The 17,371-nt window shown below is 39.1% G+C and overlaps 3 protein-coding genes and 1 non-coding gene across 5 annotated transcripts; all 4 read right to left on the bottom strand.

The window, feature by feature from the left end:
- Positions 1-386: 386 nt before the first annotated feature.
- On the bottom strand, positions 387-4,317 carry LOC111793096 (protein KINESIN LIGHT CHAIN-RELATED 3-like). 2 transcript variants are annotated; one of them, XM_023674827.1, is made up of 3 exons: positions 3,947-4,317; positions 1,513-3,560; positions 387-882 (listed from the first exon to the last, which is right to left on the bottom strand). In XM_023674827.1, the coding sequence occupies exons 2-3, from the start codon at positions 3,510-3,512 to the stop codon at positions 672-674; spliced, it is 2,211 nt and encodes a 736-aa protein (XP_023530595.1). In that variant the 5' UTR covers positions 3,513-3,560; positions 3,947-4,317; the 3' UTR covers positions 387-671. The 2 variants fall into 2 exon arrangements, with proteins under 2 accessions (XP_023530595.1, XP_023530596.1); XM_023674828.1 differs by lacking the exon at positions 3,947-4,317 and adding an exon at positions 3,760-3,882.
- A 1,068-nt stretch (positions 4,318-5,385) lies between these two features.
- On the bottom strand, positions 5,386-5,465 carry TRNAL-UAG. The gene has a single exon. It is a non-coding gene; the product is annotated as a tRNA-Leu (tRNA).
- A 123-nt stretch (positions 5,466-5,588) lies between these two features.
- Positions 5,589-8,800, bottom strand: LOC111793114 (CASP-like protein 4A2). The gene is made up of 3 exons (XM_023674848.1): positions 7,686-8,800; positions 6,644-6,779; positions 5,589-5,975 (listed from the first exon to the last, which is right to left on the bottom strand). The coding sequence occupies exons 1-3, from the start codon at positions 8,312-8,314 to the stop codon at positions 5,781-5,783; spliced, it is 960 nt and encodes a 319-aa protein (XP_023530616.1). The 5' UTR covers positions 8,315-8,800; the 3' UTR covers positions 5,589-5,780.
- Positions 8,801-10,001: 1,201 nt separating this feature from the next.
- Positions 10,002-16,054, bottom strand: LOC111793113 (protein EXECUTER 2, chloroplastic-like). Its single transcript, XM_023674847.1, has 11 exons — positions 15,470-16,054; positions 15,076-15,192; positions 14,932-14,997; positions 13,166-13,272; positions 13,008-13,089; positions 12,135-12,833; positions 11,927-12,053; positions 11,680-11,849; positions 11,487-11,561; positions 10,474-10,566; positions 10,002-10,387 (listed from the first exon to the last, which is right to left on the bottom strand). The coding sequence occupies exons 1-11, from the start codon at positions 15,818-15,820 to the stop codon at positions 10,286-10,288; spliced, it is 1,989 nt and encodes a 662-aa protein (XP_023530615.1). The 5' UTR covers positions 15,821-16,054; the 3' UTR covers positions 10,002-10,285.
- Positions 16,055-17,371: the final 1,317 nt, after the last annotated feature.

Raw genomic sequence — 17,371 nt, 5'->3', positions numbered from 1 at the left:
GCATTATGGTCGACTACTCGTAAACTCAACAAGTTGCTCATAGAATGTCAACTACTAAGTTCAGTCTTTCCACTTCATAGAAAAAGGGAAGAGAGAGAAGCAAAGATTAGCGAGCTTCCTGCCGTCCAACCACTACCTAAACAACCGAGGGAGAAAACTCTTTAAGCTCCCCTTTATTCGTCGTTAAGCCAAGGTCCCAGGTCTCCAAATCGGCCAGCACATTTTGGACATACAACCTAGTAGGCCTTCTCTCTCCGCACGAGCTGTGGGGCATATTATATATATATATATGCGCTCTAATAATAAAGAATATAGTTTAATTAGTTATGGAAGACGGGGTGGAATTATGTTTTTATGGTACAAATGCAGGGACATCATCCTAGGAGTTCTCATTAAAAACCTGTATCAAACAATCTTATAACCCCAGAAGAATGTGATATACAAAATCATAATGTCATCACTTCCGTGTAAGTGTAAAAATATACAGAACAATATAACTTCATACACCAATACAAGATAGCTTAATCGACAATGCAAACAAAATGAACGCCACATTCTAGTACTCGAACAACCTCAAGAATCAGGTATCTACTCGACCATAATTAGCCATGATTTTGAATCGGATCTAAACTCGGCAACGATGTCGCTCCCGTGATGTGTATAATCTTTTATCAAACCTTAATACCTTTACTGTTTACAGGATGAGTATTGGCATCAAGAAGAGTCTCGAGCGATCTCGCCTTTCGGCTCCGAACTCTACCAGCTTCTTTCAACAACTCGGACAACCTCCTCTTCTCATCATCGACATCAGGATTGGCAGTCCCGAGTTTTTCCTCTCTCATGCCAACAACATACTCCAACATTTCAATTGCATCATCCAACCTGTATAATGTCATGGGAGGAGAACTGATCAATGTATGAAAAACGTGTAGAGTTGCATCAGCTGTTGCTCAAAGGACTAGATTTCTAAACATTTCTTAATGAAAATGTAACCTCCCAAACCCTGGCTAGTAGATATTGTCTTCTTTGGGCTTTCCCTTCTGGACTTCCCCTCAAGGTTTTAAAACGCGTCCACTAGGGAGAGGTTTCCACGCCCTTCTAAGGAATGCTTTGTTCCCCTATCCAATCGATGTGGAATCTCACAATTCACCCTCCTTGAAGGTCCAACGTCCTCGTTGGCACACCACCCGGTGTCTAGTTCTGATACCATTTGTACCAGCCAAAACTCACCACTAGCAAATATTGTCCTCTTTCAGATTTCCCTTTCAGACTTCCCCTCAAGGTTTTAAAACGCATGCACTGAGGAAAGGTTTTCACATCCTTACAAGAAATGTTTCGTTTCCCTCTCCAACCAATTTGGGATCTCACAGAAAATATTGAATATCGGTGGCACAATAACGAAAATGACTTGGTTATGGAGATTTTCATAGTTCCAGACAGAGATTATGGGAAAAGGACAACTTCAATTACAGTACTGATCATTCTATGGTAATAGAAGGATGGTTACATTACCTGCCAATTGCATCATATGCTCCAGCAAGGTTGCTATAGACTCCGAGCGTGTCGGGATGATAAGGCCCGTATTCTTGTTCTAGTATGCTCTTGGCTTCTTCAAATAGCTCCACAGCTTCGTTAATAGCATATTTCTGAACACAAGCAAGCCCCATTTGATTAAGAGCTATCCCAAAGAAAGCAGATTTTTTTTCTCCGCTGTTGCGAAGCTTTGGAATTGCGTTCTTGAAGGAGTCATAAGATTCAGAATACCTCCCTAACATATAATACAACACACCCATCTGGGCTTCAATTCCAGCAATGGTGCTTTGCTGTCCAGGGGCATTACTATATATCTTCAGTGCCTTTTGTAATAATTTGACAGCTTGCTCAGCTTCATTCATTGATTCATAAATAGCAGCAACATTAGTAAGACCACTAGCAATCTCCTCAGGAGGAATCCCAGGGATAGGCTTTTCATAAATTCGAAGGGCGTTTTCACAGTACGATACCGACTCCCTCGTTTTTCCAGTCTTGTTGTATAAATCAGCAAGACGAATATATACTGAACCAACTGCTGGATGGTTTTCTCCCTTGGTGGTCTTGAAAACAGTGAGAGCTTTCTGGTAAGCAAAAACAGCCTCGTCGTAACGGGACAGGGATAAGTATGAATCTCCAATACTGCAATCAACTGCAGCCACATCAGTCTCTTGGCCATTCGCCACCATAGCCATGCTGGCTAAAACTAGATGCTCGAGTGCAGCTTCATGATCTCCTTTTGTTTCACATATGAGACCCATAAGCCTCCTATCTGCAGCCTCCTCAAGAGAAGCAGGACCGACATTCTTTTTGTGTATATCGAGAGCCATTTGACAAAACTTCTCAGCCTCATCAAATTGCAAAGCTTGAACATGGGCTTCAGCTAAATACCTATAGGTCTCACCAACTCTGGGGTCTGCTTCTCCAAGGACTTGTTTCTGCACCTCTAACCCAGTTGTATAACAGATTAGAGAATTTTCCAGCAGGCCCAGCATTGCATAGGTATCACCTAGCTGCATGTGACCTGCAAATTTGGCCAGCGCATGTTCCTGGCCTTCCTTGATGGCAGGAATCTCAATGGAATGCTCCAACAGAGGAATTGCCTCACTGTACTGGCCTAGACTACAGTAAATAGCTGCTGTAACGTGCAAACACATAACGAGTTCCAAGCTCGGTTTCCCATTTGCAGATAGTTCAAAAGCTTTTGCAGCACGAAGAGCTAATAAAAGAGCTTTCTGCAGATTCTCCCCTGAAGAAACTAAACTCCTAGCTTGCTTAAGCAGATAGGGTCCTAGATCAGGATTATCCATCATTGATTCATTGAAATCCTCGGTTCCATTAAGTATTTTCGAGCCTCCCAAAGGTGAATCTTTTTGTTTCTTCGAGTTAGAAGCAACCGGACTAGTTTTTTTCGAACTCTTTTCATTCTTTCTGCTAATAGGGGGCTTATCAGACAAATCCTTGCCACTGGGACTTGATTTTGGAGATGTCTCGTGATTCAATTGCAAGTGAGAAGCTTTTTTTCCGGAAGAAAGGCGTTTTGAGCTTCCAGGTTGGGAATTTTCTGTGTTCTTATTCTCTACAGATGGTAAATCTTTCACAGAATCCCTGGGAAAATCATTTTCAGTCCTCTCTACAATGTCTTCTTCCTCCTTTATTATCTCTACCTCCCTCATCTCTCCTCCTACAAGATGATTCAGTTCGGAATCAATCCTGGATTCCCCACCATCTGATCCAAAGCTACGCCTTGAAGGAGACTGATCTGAACTTTGCATATCATAGACATTTTCATAAAGTTTCTCAATAGAGGTATCAACCAAGCCATCAACAGGGAAATCAACATTAACACTTCCATGGCTCTGAACACTCAACCCGCTCCTAGGCGACTTGTTTCCATACGACTCTTCCATATGAACTGAAGAACCGTTATGTTTATTCACAGCCCTTTCTTCATTAATTTCATCCATGACAATTCCCGGCATCTCAATTCACCAAAATCAGCAAAGAACACAGAAAAAATAGAAATATATCTGCACACCCAGAAACGAGAATAGTTCATACATATTCCAATACACACGGGAAGCAATATCAAGGTGAAAATGATGAACAAGATTCAATAATAAAACAAAATGGCAACCGCAAAGCAGCTCAGTTGTGGGAGAAAGCACAAATAAAACAAAGATCGACTCATCCAAATTCGATGCGCGCAATTATCGCAAATAAACTCACCCAACTAACACAGGACTCATAATCATCAACTTTTTTAACCCAAGCATTTCCACAAACAGCTTGCAGGCAATAAATGCAATCAAATAACAAATAACCCAAATAATAAATTCAATGCCAGCGAAATTGGGTATGAAAAGAAAACATAAACAGATCAAGCAATACTCAGAAATATAAACAAACCCCGCACCTCAAAAGAACCCCATGAAGAAGAAACACCTAGTGATTGCGTTCTTCGGAAGAAATAACAGCGAGAGAGCAATATAGATAGACAGATACAGATATATATATATATATATATAGAGAGAGAGAGAGAGAGAAAGAGAGAGAAATGGGGTGTTTTATAGGTGGGAGACTAAGAGAGTAAGATGGAGAAGAAGAGAAAATCAGGGGACATGAAAAGGATTGGGTAATCGGATTGAGAAGAAAGGATAAGAGCGTGAAAGTGATGATATGAGCGGGACTGGGCGCCCACCGGGGGCGGCGTGCAGAGAAAGAGCGCGACCTCTCCCCCACCGGCTACGCCTGCAACTGCCGATTTCGCATTTTTCTGTTTCCAAAAAGCTTCTTTTATTACACATTCTCATATGTCTCCGCTGGAGAATTTAATTCAACGTGGCATCACTATCCTCTGGGACCGAAATGACGATCCTACCCTTCCAACACTTTTCCTAAATTATATTAAATCCTTTCTTAATCTTAATTCTCGAATGTTTCGTCCCTAATTTGTTTTAGTTTTTCTTAAATTTTATAATTAATATTTATTTATGGATAATATTTTATAAAAATACACATATTTTTACCTAATAGACGCAATATAGAATACCATGTCGTTCACGTTTGTATCGTTACTGTCGAGTGGGTGGACAACACGTATACAAAAATTGAGGAAAAAAATGCTCGCCCATTCACGTGAGGCAGTAATTTACAAAGTTCCGAGTGGTCCTATCTTAATTCCAAAATTCTCCTTCCTTATTTACCCTCCCCACAGCATTTTTATTTAAATAATTGATTTCTTAAGAGTACTAATTATTCATTATTTTATTGTACTTTATTTGCCATTATTCAATGATTTATTCGACATCATACAGTAATTATTAAGATATTAATCAATAATTATTAAGCTAAATCTCATCATACACAGAAATATTAAAATAACAACTATTTATATTGGGATGTATTTATGGGTACAGTATTTGTGGGAAAGAGAAACTTTTTGGAAGGTGAGAAGGGTAGTTTGGGAAATAAGATTGGATTCAGGCTGGAAGTTCATGGGATGGAGGAATGGCAATCATTAAAATAAATATTTTAAATATTTTATATTTAATTAACCCAACAGAAATTAATGAAAAAGGAAAATAAATATTTATTTAGTCTATGAAATCTAACCAAATAAATAAACTAATATTTGAAGGATTTGACAAAACGTGGAGCATCGTATGGGGATGCCATTGGCCCAATGGGCCCACCTCACCTGCCGACTTTTCTCTCTCCTTCTATATTCATTGTCGGTGGATAGGATTTGCTAGGCCCAAAACTAGCCCAATCTTTAAGAAGGGATGGGCTTTAATCTATTGGGCCGACGGCGGCCCATGTTTTAACAACAAAACTGAATTAAATAAAATGGATTGACAGCTGTGGGATTTGAACCCACGCCCTTTCGGACCAGAGCCTAAATCTGGCGCCTTAGACCACTCGGCCAAACTGTCTTGGTGATGGGAAGTCCGTCCTAAAATTAAAAGAGGATGTTATTTTTAATTAATAAGAAGAAAATTCAATATGATTTTGTTAATGATTAAGTTTTATAATTAAAATTGAATGCCATTTAGACAAGTAGAAAGAGCAATAGAAGCTTCATTTATATCAATCCAACAATTTACAATTTGGGTATCATGTTTATTGTAAGGGCAGAGCTATAGCTATGATGTCTATGTACAAACATAATAAAAAGAATAATCTTGGGGTGACGATCAATATAAATTTTCTCTTTGAAAGGAAAAGAGAATGAGGGTGAGATTTTTGTATCATGCAGGATCACGGCTACAAAGGTTGTAACCAGAGATAAGTGAACTAACAGCAAAAGCAACGAAGGCAAGGAAGGACATGCTGACTGATGCACTGGCCATTTGTGTGAACTCATCTTTTCCCCAATTCGATTGCCAGTCGTCAACACGTGTCGCAGCGGAGGAAGACGACGATATGAGAAGATATGCCAATACCTGCCAATATAATTGAAAAAACCAGGATTGCATCATTAGTTGATGTACAACAGAAGCAAGCAGAGTGGCTAATAATCTTGGGATATCAAGAAAATTCTCGTTCAGATTCATGCGGGAGAAGACTTGATGATAAAACACAGTAATTCCATCATAATGATCAATCGTTAAGTTAGTAACGGTCTAAGTTTATCGCTCGCTAGCAGATATTGTCCGCTTTAATCTGTTACGTGCCGTCAACTTCACGGTTTAAAACGTGTTTTCTAGGGAGAGGTTCCCACACCCTTGTAAATAATTGCCTTGTTTCCTTGGTGGGATCTCACAATCCACCCCTTTGAGGGCCCAGCGTCCTTGTTGGCACAATGCCCGTTGTCTGACTCTTATACCATTTGTAACCGCCCGAACTCACGGCTAACAGATATTGTTTTCTAGAGAGAAGTTTCCCTTACCCTTATAAAGAATGTTTCGTCAGATTGTGGGGCACCAAAACGATTCTCTAAGCAATCAAGCGAGTTTCTTTTAGCCTATGTATCCTATTAGTCAGGTAATAGAACTGTACAAAACAGACCTTTAACCATTGAAACACATTCATTGAAGCAGAGCAGCAGTGAAACACATGTCTATAGACATTAAACAATATTCATTCAGACCTGCAGATTTGCACAACTAACCTGATCCATGAAGAAGTCGAAGTAAGAACGGACGCGATGACGTATCATATGTTGCTTCTTGATTAGAGTATAGACAAGATCAAACGCTTGAAATGCCGCATACACGAATGCAATTATATTAACAGTGAGGCAGTACCTGTTAACAAATGGGCATAATCAGATAATATAAGACGGGCAAAATCATATAGACCACTGGAAAATTGCAAAAAGAGATAACTTCAAATCATTTGAACAAAATATGAGATATATCCTATAATTGATGTATTCTTCCAATACAAGGGAAGCTAAGAATAATGTCACACATGATTGATCACAAAAAGGCATGGAAATTATGCAAAAATCCTGACAGTGAGATTGCTTCCACTATAATCCTTCACTCACAGTACACACACTTGAAATTATACCAAAAACCAACATGAGAACTAAGAACTTGCAACTCAAAGCAGCAAATGACTCGGGGAAAGACAGAAAAGTGGCCATGTCAGAGACTCAGAATATGCTTTAAGTTGTGGGTCACTGAATTAAATAGTCTAGCAAAGGAATTCATTTGGACAGTGTGAATCATTGAAAACTTGGCAATCAATAGGTTGGAACGAAGGCGACGCCTCCATTCTTAACATGGCATTCGTCATTTACAATGAGACGTACCTTGAAATTGAAGACTACATTTAAAGCACCTACCTCATGTGATGACAATGTGGTAGACAAGCAACAGAAGAATTTCAAGATCATTTATCACAATAATTGTTTCAAGCTATGACTCTCCTTGGAAGCAAATTTATAGGATTCAAATAATGGAAAGCTAATTGGTATGGTAAAAGATTGACAATGCATGTCCCAGTTGACGCTAACTGAACAATGAACTAAAATAGTACTGTGCAGCCCAAGGAATTGAGGAAACGACAAGTCTAGTCAATTCTGAAACAAATCAACAAAATCAAAATGTACAAATTCCTGAACAGCCAAAAGCAAATCCAACTTACGATATTCTCTAGTGTAATAGACATTAGGAATCGAGTAGATTGTAAGAAGAAGAAGAAACCTGTATTCCTTGTAACGATCGAAGGAGTCGCCGCTCCATCCCTTAGTCTTATCAGACGCCATAACGGAAAACGAAATCAAGCAAACCGCCACTTCACACACTCTAAAACCTAAAGCCGCCTTCGTCAACGCATCGTCCTTCGACCTCCTCGGCGGCGGCGGCATTTGCTTCGGCGATCTTCCACCACCACCACCACCATCCTCCTCGACTCCACCCGCAGCCGGCCCTACCTTGGTCACAGACTGCGGCACCTCCTCCTTCATTGCCCGATTAAACATAACCTTAGACGAAGTCGACCTATCTCCAGGAAAGTTTGCGTACTCCGGCAGCTTCCGAGAACCAGCATTGGGAGACCGAAGCGGCGAGAACTGAGTACTCTTATTATCAACATCAACAACAACAATCGACTTGAAGTTATCAGGCAGCTTCTCAGGAGATGCATACGGAGAAGCATAAGGAGACGTTTCGGGAGGGTCGCCGACGTCAGATCGGAGCGGCGAGTGGAAACGCAGCGGCGAGTGAGGAGACTCCATATGACTGTGAATTGACGACTCGGAATTTCTGGACGACGACTTCTTCATGGACGAAGAGTCGTACGATCTTTCAGCTTTCAATTTCATCTCAATCATTTCTGCTTCAAACTTTGACAGTTTTTATTGAAGGATTTGCAAGAAAAATTCTTTGAGAGAGAGAGGAAGCAAAAATTACAAAAAAAAAGAAAAAGAAAAAAGAAAAATGCAGTTTGGGGGAAAAAAGAAGGATAGTCCACGTGGCATAATTTGATTATTCATTATCAAATCATGGGAGAAGATTCCAGTGTATTACAGTGTACACAAACAGGATTGGAATAATCAAACGGCGCTGATTACACGTAATGTTTTGTATGACGTGGCAAAATTTAATTTGAGGAAAAGGGTTGCAAACAGTGGGTTCTACCGTATTTTAGAGCCTCTCCGACAAAGTAAAGTGAGTTCAAGCCAGTGATTCCGTTTTCTTCCCTCTTAATTTCTAACCCCTTCTTTACGACGTCGTTTACGCCTTTTTCTCCGTTCATAATTAAATGTATTTTATTATATTTTATTGTGTCGACCTTATATTATTCTTAAATACTGATATTACAGCAAATTATGGAAAATTTTCTATTATATTCTATAAATAATGTATAAGAAAGTAAATATATATTTTTTTAAATATGGTAAGTTTATTTCAAGTACTTCTAAGTTATAATTATTAAAACAATATTATAACTCGAGACTAATTTCTTTAACACAAAACGACATAAACATTATTTGTGAGCATTCGAATCGAGAAAAAGAAAGTCGACCCAACATTGGCGGCTAGGGTCTAAAGATTCAAACTCGAGTTCAAGACCTACGATTCATATCCGATCGACTAGATCCAATTACATGATCAAGGAACTATTCATGCATAAGAAGTTCCAACCAACCCAATGAGAGTAAGAACTAACGTTATAGGTCGTTGAGCTGCTAGAAGGTTACCACAACGTAAGTCCGTTTGGGGTGAACATCTCGACAAATCATCCAAGACAATTTTTGTGAGGAATATTGGTTGGAGGGAGAACAAAACATTTCTTATAAGAACGTGGAAACCTCTCTCTAGTAGACGCGTTTTAAAACCGTGAGGTTGACAATAATATGTAACGAACCAAAACGGACAATATCTACTGGTAATTAGGTTCGGCTATTACAATTTTCCCGCCTTGCAATACCAAGTTGTCAAGAAATCCAAGGAATTTCAATAACTTAAGGGGTGGTGAGTTGAAATTTGGTATTGCTCCACCAGCCAACAGAGCACAGTTCATAGTATAGCTTTATAAGAATGACACATAATAATGGAACATCAAGAAAAGCAAGCAAAGATTCCAGTTTGAACGCTATACTATAAAGGCATCAGTTTGTAATGTTATGCAGTGGACATTCCTTACTTACCCACTCACTTCCTTCACACACACCAAGAAAAGCATCCTTTCACAGTGACCAAGCAATTCATTCTGTTCAGCAAAAAGGAACCACTAGCAATGCCTTCTCTACTTTAACCCCACTGTTCACTTTTCATTCCCAACCAACTCTTGTCCAAAAGTAAAGTTGAGTGATTTTGGTTGGAGTGGAGAACGGAGCATTTCTTATAAGGGTGTGGAAACCTCTCCTTAATAGACGTGCTTTAAAACCATGAGGCTGGTGACAATACGTAACGAGCTAAAGCAGACAATAACTATAGTTTCAGGTCGGTTTCTATAAATGGGCAGGGTCTTTCTATATACTAGATGTAGAGCATGTTCACAGGCAAACAACAGGGTGCACACAAAAACTCTTCCAGAATCACACCATTATATGTTAAAATCATCAAAATTTGATATATACCTCAGGGGAAAAGGTAGTAGACATTATTAAAGACTCAAAATTTTTACTGAAAGAAGTAATGCAGTGGGGAGATAGATACATAGCTGGAAGAGTCTTCTTTGCTTGAACCTTTTGTTACTGAGGCTAGAATTTTCTTACTGTTGTCAAGGCAAGCACTGCAACTCTTTCAATTCAAGAACGGAATTTGAAGCAGGTCGTGAGGTGAGAATCGAGCATACTTCACTCCGGTAACTTCAAACGGTTGAATAGTACGAGGAAACTTTGCTGAGGAACGACATAGAGGAACCCGAGATCTGCACCTTTGACGTATGGACCGATACCCTGCAGAATTGGAGATGAAATCAAATGTACTGATACAAGTAGAGCATGGTTCTTGTTCTTAATGAAGTTGTTATCAGTTGAATTACCCTGCCATTTAGTTGGAGAAGTTCTCCATCAACCCATTGTGGATTTTGGAACCCGAATTCAGCTATTCGTCCTTGACCTTTATAACTAGCAACCTGCATAAACAAGTCATCTCTTAAATCACCCATGTTTGAATTTAAACGAGTTAAAAACCGTTTCGCGTTTATTCTCGAAATGTTTTGTAAAAACTAATATTTCTGAGCTATTTTTCTTTTATTCTCTTAATCAATGTTCTATACATGAGATGATAATTTAGAAAACAACAAAGAAAACACACGACAGCAGTAAGTGAACGGAAATGCTATTTTTCGTTTTTGACGTTTTCCCCGAATTCAGTTATTCTAAAACAATCCCGTCAAAACCTCCCACATTGTTCTGAATTCACACTTTGCGAAATGCATAACATATACAAATCTCGCCGGAGATGATGATGGTTATGCTTATGACAAGAGGTAAGAAGTTGTGAGATCCCACGTTGGTTGGAGAAGAGAACAAAGTATTCTTTATAAGGGTGTGGAAACCTCTCCCTAGCAGACACGTTTTAAAACCTTGAGGGAAAGTCCAGAAGGGCAAGCTCAAAGAGGGCAATATCTACTAGCGATGTGTCAACGAGGACGCTGACTCCCAAGGGGTGTGTGGATTCACACTAGGATAACAAAGCATTCCTTATAAGGGTGTAGAAACCTCTCCCTAACAGACACGTTTTAAAACCTTGAGGGAAAGTCCAGAAGGGTAAGCCCAAAGAGGGCAATATCTACTAGCGGTGTGTCAACGAGGACGCTGGCTCCCAAGGGGTGTGTGGATTCACACTAGGATAACAAAGCATTCCTTATAAGGGTGTAGAAACCTCTCCCTAGCAGACGTGCTTAAAAACCTTGAGGGGAAGCAAGAAGGGAAAATCAAAAGAGGACAATATCTACTAGCGGTGAGTTTGGGCTATTACAGAAGTCGAACACTACCGACTAGAAAAGCATACATTAGCAACCAGGAAGTAGAAAGGACATATGGTACATACCACTCCCAGTTCATCTGGATACATTCCACGGCTGGCAGAGCGGTTTCCTCTCCCAATTTTAGCCCGAAAAGTGACCTGAATTTTATAAAAACATCAGATCGAGAATATGAATGTTTATCGAGACGTGCAAACAGAAAACTTGTCGTTTTACTGAACCAGTAAAACCATAACAATATTGGAATTCAATTCAGACCTGGCCTGCAGGAACATTAAGATCACCAGTCAGCTTTACTGCTTCCACATACTCAAAGAACTCCATATCTGAAGGCTTGTCCTTGTCCTCCACATCATTCCAATGTCCGAATTTTCGCCTCAACTGCACCACCTCAGTGCCATAAGGGCCAAATGCACCAACGTAGAGACCTGTCCCACAAGAAGTGTTATAACACCATCTAGACATGTGGGTGCAACTAATTTCAAAACAAAAACAATAAACTCACCATCAAACGGATCTCGGTCTCCCCTCGATGTGATAATCCGATTGAACGTAGTATATTCAGATAGTTTACTCCGCTTCTGTGCTTGACTGACGGCCAGTTTGACTATCTCACGAACGTTCCTCGAAATCTGGTGAATAAAAATGGAAATTATTTTGATTCCTATAAAAGGAAAAAGCCATTTCTGAATAAAAATGGATATCAATCTCACCTTTGGCGAAACCTTATCGACACCCCAAAATGCCTTGGCAACATCAGCTGGCATAAGCTCGGAAACACCTTGGGCTGCTAAAGCTGCGACTTTGACCTTCGAGACTTTATCTTCTGCAGCATCGAGATCTAGGCCTCTTCCAGGAATATGCAGCACAAAAGAATCTCTATCCATATCCTTAATATTAGCTGGATGGCGAACGTACTCGTCCTTTGTAGGAGCCTCTTCGCTGTTATGTACAACCCCACCGATATAAAGCTTCATATCCAAATCCTTTTCGTCGTCACTGGCATCACTATTCTCTCCTAACGAAACCGTCTCAGGCTGAATCTCATCCAACTTGTCCATTTCATCATCAGAACTGCCACTGGTCCCTGTTTTCTCATTATCTTCTTGCATCAAATGCTCAACAGAGTTAGCATCCTCAATGACTTCCTCAGGAGCATTGATATTCATTACTTTAACTTTCAATCCTGGAATTTTATCTTTCAAAAAATTTATCACACCCTTTATTCCCTCCTCGGTAGCTTCGTCCAAATCAGTGCCCTTCTCCTCACTTTGCTCCCTCGTGACTTCGTTCTCAGGAATGACTACAACAGTTTCATTCTTAACTCCGGATGTGGACGGGCTACTTGAAGGTTCTGATGGTGGACTAGTTGAGACTGTTGAATTTCCTTTGGATCGTTGCAAGTACGCTACCTGTAGCGAATACATAGTGAAATAATCTCTCGTTAATATCAGATACTGGTAATAGATGATAGCATCAGCTCCTACTTCAGAAAAATTAGACATAAATGTAGTCTTTGTTAGCTCACTGAACATAATAAAAGAAAAAACGTTAATAGCTTTCGAAGTGAGGATTCAGCGTAGCACCTGTATGACATATCCCCCTTCATCATCTTTGACAACAAAAATCTCAAACAGTGGAGTTCCTGGCGATGCAGTTACCAACTGTCTGTGAAGACAATAATTATCAGCCGAGTGTTTCGGAAATAATAACGATGTTTTCACAAAGGAGACAAAGATCTTACCTAGGACTGTAACCCCTACCAATAAACCTGCCAACTCCAGGAGTTATACGGATTAATCTGCCAAAGGGATCCTCTGAATCTTGAGAGTACCCCACCCACCAGCCCACCTGCTCAAAATGGCTCAGAGGATGTTAACAAAATTTCATTTACAAGTAGATAGAATTGATTTCAGCAAACATCATGTCCTAGTAGGACACTATTGTAACAGCCCAAGCCCAAGCCCACCGCTAGCAGATATTGTCCTCTTTGGATTTTTCCTTTCGGGCTTCCCCTCAAGGTTTGTAAAACACGTCTGATAGACAGAGGCTTCCACACCCTTATAAAGAATGTTTCGTTCCCCTCTCCAACCAATGTGGGATCTCACAATCCACCCCCTTGGGGGCCAGCGTCCTCACTGGCACATCGCCCGATAACTGGCTCTAATACCAATTGTAACAGCCCACTGCTAATAGATATTGTCCTCTTTCGACTTTCCCTTTCGAGATACCCTCAAGGTTTAAAACGCGTCTACTAGGGAGAAGTTTCCACACCCTTATAAATAATATTTTGTTCCCTTCTCCGAAAGATGTGGGATCTCACAATCCACCTCCCTTGGGGGCCCAACGTCCTCACTAACACATCGCCCGATGACTGGCTCTGATACCATTTGTAACATCCCAAGCCCACCGCTAACAGATATTGTCCTCTTTGGACTTTTCCTTTCGGGCTTTCCCTCAAGGTTTTTAAAACACGTCTGATAGAGAGAGGTTTCCACACCCTTATAAAGAATGTTTCGTTCCCCTCTCCAACCAATGTGGGATCTCACAATCCACCCCCTTGGGGGCCAGCGTCCTCACTGGCACATCGCCCGATAACTGGCTCTAATACCAATTGTAACAGCCCACTGCTAATAGATATTGTCCTCTTTCGACTTTCCCTTTCGAGATACCCTCAAGGTTTAAAACGCGTCTACTAGGGAGAAGTTTCCACACCCTTATAAATAATATTTTGTTCCCTTCTCCGAAAGATGTGGGATCTCACAATCCACCTCCCTTGGGGGCCCAACGTCCTCACTAACACATCGCCCGATGACTGGCTCTGATACCATTTGTAACATCCCAAGCCCACCGCTAACAGATATTGTCCTCTTTGGACTTTTCCTTTCGGGCTTTCCCTCAAGGTTTTTAAAACACGTCTGATAGAGAGAGGTTTCCACACCCTTATAAAGAATGTTTCGTTCCCCTCTCCAACCGATGTGGGATCCCACAATCCACGTCCCTTGGGGGCCTAATGTCCTCATTAGCACATCGCCCGATGACTGGCTCTAATACCATTTGTAACATCCCAAGCCCACTGCTAACAGATATTATCCTCTTTGGACTTTCGCTTTCAGGCTTCCCCTCAAGGTTTTCACAACACGTCTACTAAGTAGAGGTTTCCACACCCTTATAAAGAATGTTTCGTTCTCCTCCCCAAGCAATGTGGGATTTCACATCTATGGTCGTATTGAGAAAAGCCAATAACGACACGTTGATAATTTATAAAGAAAGCTCATCAGATGGTGAGAAGAAAACTAAAATGTTAATTTAAGAATGTCACGAGAGACGGTCAATTGGTTCAAATTAAAAGTTCATAACTAAGAATCATTTCAGTTACATTGTTCACTAGTAGCTTGCAGTACTCATTGGCAGTGAACTTAGAAAGATAGGAAGGAAAAAGCATCCTGATTCACTTAAAGAAAACAGTGACAAATTAAAATGTTTAAGGGCAGAATCCTCCAAGATTACCAGTCCACTTCCTGTGCATTTACACAACATCGATGCATCTTGGTATCGCTCCTCCTCTATTGCACTCTGCAATTGTATAAAAAAAACATTAAGAGGTGACCCCAAATTTGACAATCTTGTAAATCATATAAATCTTGTTTTGACCTTCAGCTGGGACATGATTTCAGCAACACTATCCTTTTGTGTAGTGTCAGCTATAGCCAGTTTCAACTTTGCAGCTTCTTCAAAATCTTCTTTCTCCACGGCCTCTTCAAGTTGAAACTGTAACACACCGACCAGACCTCATGAGCCAATAGCAAGTAAACTAAGATTGTTTAAGCTACTACCCACAGACATATTTGTTCGAATTACCCTACTGAGTCATGTTCAAAAGCTGAATATGTAAAGATTTAATTCAACCAACAGACCCTAAATTTCGATTATGAAGCATTAAAAACTCGACTCTAATCATCACCTAAGCAACGAACCAAAACCCAGTTGATAAGATCCACAATCAATCCAATCTTATGCACACAAATAATGATAGAAAGAAGTGCACCTTGAGAACAGAGGCAAAGCTCTCGGCCTGTTCCATTTCAGAGAAATAGCGGCTCCACCGACTCCAATCCCATTCCAAAGAAGAAGAAGAGGAAGAAGAAGAGCTAATATTACTGCAACTGCCGCTGATATTATTGTCATTTCCAGTGCAACGACAATACAAGGGGGAATTTCTGGAATTCCTAGTCGAAGTAATCGAAAGCTTGCCCTGATTCTTAATAGCGCAACCCCAACCCATAATCAGCCTCGAATCATTAGATTTCTTGAAGGGTAAATCGAAGCAGCAAAAGGGAGTGAATTGAAGCATGGGTATAGCTTGGCCGGCAACCCATGAAGTATTAGCGACCCCCATCTCAAAGATTTCACCGTTTCTTCTTCTTGTTCTTGTTGTTCTTCTTCTGGGTGGTGTTAAATTATTTTTGTGTGTAGGTATGAGATGGAAATGAGAGAAAGAAGGCTGTGATCGATGAAAGGATAGAATCCTTCCCCTCTTGGATAACTTTTTAGCCTATTAGAATAAGAATACCCATCAAGTTTGTAGGTTTCTTACGTGATTGTTCCCCACGAAGAGAAACAGCTCTCGTGCCACCAAAAAGGAAAGGGAAGTTTTTTTTTTCTCTCTCTTTTTTTTTTTTTTTTTTAATGTTCTTTTTAGTGGTTGGTTTAAATCTTTTGTTCATATTCCAACTTTTTATTCATATATGATTCCAAGTCTTACACATCTTAATGGATCTTATGTAATAAAATCACTTTACAACTTGTGGCTATGTTAAAAATATTTTTTTAAGTTCTAATTTAAATTCGAGAATATTAGATCGCATATATTTTTTTGGAATAAAATTTGTTGTTGCTTTTTAGTATTAATATATAATTTGAATAATTACTCAAATTACTATTAAAAAGAGCTATTCAACCAAGTAAATGAGGCTGACGTATACATAGTGGAGATGTTCATTTAATATACGATACAATCTTCATTTATATAGAACGAGAGAAAAAAATTGGAAGAAAAATCCTTCGAACCTTATATTCCTCCTCCCGGTCTCAATCCCCAACTATTCCCCAAATTATTTTGAATTGCTAAAAATCACCGTGTGCTGATCTTAATTAACTTATCAAGTAAAATAGTATAGTGACCATTATGAGTTAACAACATATATTATATTAGATTATTGAGAGCAATCTAAATCTAAATCAAGTATGACACATGTCTTATAATCTTTTTAATCCAAAACGATCGTGTATCTTACCAGAAAATAATAATAATAAATAAATATAAATCATTATAAATATAAATCATTTCAACGAATTCATTTTTAAAGATCAAATATCGACTTCTATCGTTGAAAGCTATTGATTTTATCTTTCATAACTACGAAGATTCCAACCGTCTAAATTATTTTACAAATAAAGTGTTTGATTGTATAAAATATATTGTTTCCTTGATTGAACAAACTTATAATTAAAATAAATATTCCGTAATAATTAAGTACATCAATTATTGGGCACGTTTTTTTTTTTAATAAATAACATGGTGAATAATTGAAATACATATACACACCAGATAAATAATTTCAGAATTATTAATGACATGCAATATTTTTATGTTTTATTTTGTATAATTTAGCCTAAATTATACAACCCTTAAACTATTAAATTATTTAAAAGTATACATACTCATCATTAAAACACAAATGGGAAATTAAAGAATTTTAAAAAATACAAGATATTACACACACCAGTAGAAGATTAAAATCGTTATTATCATTTATTTAATCTAAAAAAATATTGTTAGCATCACTTAGTGTGAAAAATATGTCATAATTCTTCTCATTTCTTTTTCACAATTTGAAAGAAAAAACATACAATGATATCTTTTGGAATTAATTTCAAAGTATAAAAA

Source organism: Cucurbita pepo, chromosome LG04 (assembly GCF_002806865.2).
Source record: "Cucurbita pepo subsp. pepo cultivar mu-cu-16 chromosome LG04, ASM280686v2, whole genome shotgun sequence".
Taxonomy (NCBI): domain Eukaryota; kingdom Viridiplantae; phylum Streptophyta; class Magnoliopsida; order Cucurbitales; family Cucurbitaceae; genus Cucurbita; species Cucurbita pepo.
This window is presented reverse-complemented; position numbering and strand designations above follow the sequence as displayed.